Source organism: Lactuca serriola, chromosome 8 (genome assembly GCF_051521515.1).
Source record: "Lactuca serriola cultivar US96UC23 chromosome 8, Lser_US96UC23_V15, whole genome shotgun sequence".
NCBI classification, from domain to species: Eukaryota; Viridiplantae; Streptophyta; class Magnoliopsida; order Asterales; family Asteraceae; genus Lactuca; species Lactuca serriola.
In genome coordinates, this window is record NC_136415.1 from 9,488,054 (window position 1) to 9,494,375 (window position 6,322).

The following is a 6,322-nucleotide window of genomic DNA, read 5'->3' on the forward strand; positions in this document are numbered from 1 at the left end:
CTCAACAATGTAATCATTAAACTTAACAGGTTATCTAGACTCTCTTCTAGATCTAGACACCCCTACAGACTATCCTAAGGAAGGTAAGGAATCTAAATGACTGTTTTCCTCATAAACATTTGAAGGACCTGACATAGACTCACCAGACAGAGGCACATATGCCTCGCTAGTCTGACTGTCACTAGGTGTAGAATCAAACAAGGTATCAGTCAAATTCTCAGTTGCATTAGAACCATCCAACTGGTGGTTAATACTCAGGTCATCCAAATTGACAACATCATTTATATATTCAGGATTATCAATATCATCATAGGAAAAAGGGTCTACAGGATTATCACAAATAGAATTCTTATCAACAAATACTGACTTCATCTTAAAAGGAAATACAGACTCGTAAAACTTCACATCCCTGGAAACAAAAATAGAATTTGTGTCAAGACTCAACAATTTGTATCCCTTTTTTTCAGATGAGTATCCTAGTAAAACACATTTTTCAGCCCTTTCAGAAAACTTGTCTTGATTATTTAATTTTGTAGCAAAGCATAAACTACCAAATACCCTTAAGTGTTCAAACATAGGAGGTTTTTTGAAAACAAGCTCATATGGAGACAACCCTTTTAAAACAGAAGTGGGCATTCTATTAATCAAGAAAACAGAAGTAAGAACAGCTTCTCCCCAGTAAACAACTAGAAGAGCAGATTGAAACAAAAGGGATCTAGCAACATTTAAAATATGTCTGTGTTTCCTTTCAACCACCCCATTCTATTGTGGGGGTATAAACACAAGATGTTTGATGTAGAATCCCATTAAGTTTTAAAAAAGAACTCATTTTAGCATTTAAAAACTCAGTCCCATTATCTGATCTAACAATTTTAAGTTTTGAATCAAATTGATTTTTCCAAATACTATAAAAATATGTAAAACAATTATAAACTTCATCTTTGCCTTTTAAAAGATAGACCCAAGTAGCCCTTGTGAAGTCATCCACAACAATCAAGAACTACCTAAAACCTTCCCTAGGAGACACTCCATAGGGACCCCAAACATCAAGATGAACCAACTCTCCTAAAAAAGATGAACTATGAACACTAAGAGGAAAAGGTTCACGAGTTTGTTTGGCCTTGTGACAAACATCACAAGGTGGGAGATTAGTATTAGTGAAATTAAGTTTATCTTTTAAACAGTTTAATGTTTGTTCAGCAGGATGGCCCAATCTACTATGCCAAGTTAACTTAGACACAAAACACTTAGCAAAGTTAGTTTTAGCAGAACAAGTACCTGAGGGAAAAGAATTAAGATAATATAATCCCCCAGTTTCTTTACCATTCTCCACCACCTTCATTGACTGTAAATCCTGAATTTTACACTCATGTTCATTAAAAACAACTTCACAGTTTGTATCCTTACACAACTTATGTACTGGGAGTAAATTTACATAAAAATTTGGAATATCAAAGACATCAAACAATGTTAAGTTTCTTGAACATTGTAAATTTCCAATTTTGTTAATTTTGGCACAAGAACCATTAGGATGACTGACTAGAAGATTTAATTTTGAAACATCAATAGTATCATGAAGAAGTGACTCAGATGAAGTCATATGCTGATTTGCACCTAATTCAACTATCCATTTCTAATGTTCAAAAAAAGAATTACATGACTGAAAACAAGGGACACCAATACCTACCATATTAGCACTCACAGAAGTATCCTCTGAGACAGAAGACTTTTCATTTATGAGACTCAACAGCTTACTGTATTGCTTACTTGTAAAATAGTGAGCATTACTACCTCCAGTTTCTGAAACAACACTAGATGAAAAAGAACTACTAGAAGGAACTGATGAGTAGTTACTGCTGAAAGACTTATTTTGATTCTTCATACTATCATTATTAGTCTCACTTCTGAATTTAAAATCTTTTGGATAACCGATTAGTTTATAACACCTTTCAACAGAATGACCTTTAAGTCCACAGTTTTTACATTGTAAGTTCTGATTCCTACCTCTATTTGAACTGTTATTTTGAACCTTTCTATCATTGAACCTACTATTAAATGCAGAAGATTGATTTTTGGAGACACTAGAAGAAGAGGAGATAACTCCATTCTTCTAATTAGACTCTTCTCTAGAAACAATGGAAAATGCAGTCTTAACATTAAGAAGAGGATCCATCAAAAGTATATAGCTCTTTACTTGACTAAAAGATTCATCTAGACCACTAAGTAATTGCAATAACTTCATTAGCTTAGAGTGATCATTAAATGTGGCAGCAGCCTCACAAGTACAATCGGTAAGACTGGTAAGACCATCAAACTCCTTCCAGAGAGTATCAAGTTCATTAAAGTATTCAGAAAGAGAGGTTCCATTTTGACTAAGATAGTTAATTCTTTGATGAATATTAAAGATAACAGACCCATCTGCTTTATTATAGGTTTCAATCAGTTCATCCCAAATATCTTTAGCAGAATCAGAACAAGCATGACTAGAATAAATGGACTCAGACAAAGAACCAAGGGTCCATGAGCAAACAACTGCATTAGCACGCTCCCACTTTAGTGACTGAAGTTCATCACTAGAATCCTTAGTCACTTTACCTTCAACAAACCCTAATTTATTCCTAGCTTTAAGACTCCTAGTCATAGAACTACGCCATACACGAAAATTTTCGGTCCCAGTTAGCTTAAAATTGATAACAGTAGTAATAGTATTATTAGAAGGATGAATGAACAATGGATCATCGTAGTTCACAGACTCAGAAGTCTTGGGAGTCTTAGAACCACTACCAGATTCAGAATCAGTCATGATGCACACAAAAAAACCAATCAAACAAAGAAACTTAGCGAGAAAAAAAACAACTATGATTCTTTAAGTCTAGATGGTCACCACAGTATGTTGGGGCCTAGGACAAGAATCACAGAAGAAACAATTAACCAAAAAAGAACTGGTGTACTCAAGACAACCAGGATCTCCCAGATTCTACAACTAGAAATAGAGATAAAATGGAACAAGAAAGCTCATAACACCCGTGAAGAAGGAAGACAAACCAAGTCTTGTTACTCCGTTCTCTTCAAGAGTTAACAGTGATGAAATCCGTTCTCGTGAGAGTTATTTCAGAGTCAAGATTAATCAATCTGATGAGTCAGCGTTCTGTTACCAAGGATCTCCACTAACAGACAACAAGTCAGACGAGGATCTCCACTCGACAAGAGTTCTGCAACAAACAAACAAACTCGCAGTACCAAGAATCTAAAAAAGAGATTTACAAGGAGAACAACAAAGATCCAGATGATCTAAACAAAGAAGAGAGCAAAAAATTACCTCAAAAGGTGAAGACGAAGGCTATCGGAAACCAAGATCGAAGTCTTGCGCTCTGATACCATCTTAAAAAACACACAAACACATCTTCCCAACATCATCATTCATTATATCATTTGAAGAGAAATGAACATATGGTTTTTTAAGATACTTACAAAGAAACCTCACTACAAATATTCCTAATCTACTCTCACAACTTCACTCAACCCTAATCTAACAAAGAGATTAAGAACAGAAAAAACAAAGAGATGAAACCCTAATCTGAGTCTTGAGAGAGTTCTTCACAGACGAAGATATTTTGTGTATATAAAAATGATCTGCAACCCTTCAGTACGCCTTAAGTATCCGAGTACATGGATCCATCCAACCCGCGCATAAACCCGAAGAACAATGCAACAAAACACACCACAGTCCACAAGAAATACACAATTAACACAAAACACCCATAATTTTAAATTACTTACCATTTTAACCCTGCAACACAGGAATGTTAAGTTTGTACAAATATACACATTTTAACATTAAGCAACTGATAATCATTATTAGAAAAAAAACTACAATTTATCACTTTTAATTATTTACAAAATATTTTTTGGGTTTTTTAAGGTAAACTAAAATTTATATTTAAGTTAACCCTGTAATGTTATATTTAAATTAATAATTTAAGTATTTTATACGAATTGTTCCAAAATTGTATCTTTAAAATGATAATGGTTTACATCCAACAATATATTAACACTAATAAATTAAGTATAATATGTTAAAAGTTCAAAAAACATAACTTTATAAGTCGAAGTAAAGATATTATTTTCATATTGAAATTTAGTTTTATATATGATTACACTTTAAGTTTGATATTTATTTAACCTTATTAACCAATTATAATTATTATTAGAAAGAAATTGAAAAGTAATGGGAGTTTCAAATGAATGTGATGAAAAGAAAAATGAATGGGAGTTTCAAATGCATGAGGTTCATGGAAAAATGCTAGCTTTATAAGTTATATAGATTTGTCGCTCTAGCGCGAGGGAAGGGTTATAAACATATATGATTATTCAACATTACTCATTCTTTTTTCCCCTCCACCTTCCCCACCACCACAACCGATACCAACTACCACCAACCGACCCCAACACTCTCACCGCCACCTCTGTCACCAACCACTATAATCATATATGATTACTCAATCTATGAACATACATATATGTATAATCATTTACGATTAGGCCTACACCGCTTATGCCGATACGCTGAAGCGTTAGATTGACGGACGATAAATAGGTAGCCGATGTTGAATCTCAAAATCTCTATTTTTTTAGAATATTAAGTGAACCATCCCTTATATATATATATATATATATATATATATATATATATATATATATATATATATATATATATATATATATATATATTAACATGTCCCCCATGGAGGGTTCGGGACGGGAGTGCTCACACATGCCCCCACCCCTCCCCCCTCCCAAAATAAATAAATAAATAAATAAAACGGGGATTAACAATACCACTGTCACAATCCCCGATTTAAAAAAAAAAACTTCCCTACATGGTTTGGGGTCCTACGAGATTTTTAACATTGCTACTCTCTCTCTCTCTCTCTCTCTCTCTCTCTATATATATATATATATATATATATATATATATATATATATATATATATATGTTTCCTATTTTGTCGGAAACAGTCGTCGACATCGCCAGTTATGTTGGAATCCACATCCAACGTAGGAAAACACCGGAGACGTTCCTATCCAAACCGCCAACCTAAATGATGGGAGAACTTGTACGCGTGGGAGGAGGTATTCCAGTTTGAAGACGAGTTTTGATTTTGATATGGAAATGGGTTCGAGAATGTGGAACATGCAGTTTTTGTTGACTGTAACAAACTTAGGCGTCGTCAGCAGCGGGAACATCGAGTTTCATCTCCGTTGTCCCGAAAGAGGAGTAAAAAAGAGATCCACAACAACAAATATTCGGGAGTAAAGAAAGATGAAGTGGGAATGACGACCATAGTGGAAGGAGAGTAAGCAAATCCCCAAATAAAATATCAGAATCCCTGAATCCTAACTCCAGTGGCAGCAACAGAAAAGCCATCACCGATCTAAGACCCTTGACATTATGGTTTTCAAGTATATATAAACCGGAAATTATGGTTTTCTAGTTTTGTGTTAATGATCTAAAACAATTGTTACCTTGATTTTAGTAAAATGCCAAAAACAATACACTCTTTCCATTTTTCTCCATCACTATACAATCACATCACTTAAAACTCTTGATATTTCAAGTTAATTCCAATTTGAAATTAGGATTCACAATTTCTGAAAAATTAAGATATTTCCATTGTTATCTAACAAATTTCATAATCATTTGTTATTTGATATCTTATGGATAAATAATCAATTAATTTTTACTTGTTAAATTTTTCGGCCTCTATTAAGGGTAACTAAGAGTAAAATGTCTTATAGATATTTATATCCGGATAAAAACCAGAGATCTCAATTTTAAGAGACAAACCTCTACTAAGTTGGCTATTCTCATATTGACGTTTTTTTTTTGTTTTTTTTTAATCCAGATACAATTCATTATCTTAAAATTTAAAAAGTTGTGAACAATTAAGTGACAAAAATAAGAAAATATCAAACACATTGAATCTAAAAAATAAAAAATGTGCCTCCATTGGTATCAACCCTGTTATTTAAAATTGGTTATAAAGTTAAGATTTTTTTTAGAATATAAAAAAGTACAATAATCGATTATTGACGAACACCATTATGTAAACACATTGTTTGGTTTGGTTGTACACAGTACTAGAAATCACAAAATAAAATCGAAAAAAAACTATTAAATTTTTTTGAATCAGAAGCAAACTACGATACTAAGAAACCAAACTAAACTTACCAATTTGGTCTAATGGTTGGAATTAGAGCTTAATACGTAAAAGTTGGGGGACCTAATTCTTCCTGTGGATTAACATGGCGAATACGTGGA

At 33.1% G+C, this 6,322-nt stretch overlaps 1 protein-coding gene across 1 annotated transcript; it reads right to left on the reverse strand.

Moving 5' to 3' along the window:
* Positions 1-2,110: 2,110 nt before the first annotated feature.
* On the reverse strand, positions 2,111-2,803 carry LOC145066622 (uncharacterized). The gene has a single exon (XM_079013910.1). It carries the CDS (start codon positions 2,801-2,803, stop codon positions 2,111-2,113), a length of 693 nt encoding a protein of 230 aa, XP_078870036.1.
* Between the last annotated feature and the right edge of the window lie 3,519 nt (positions 2,804-6,322).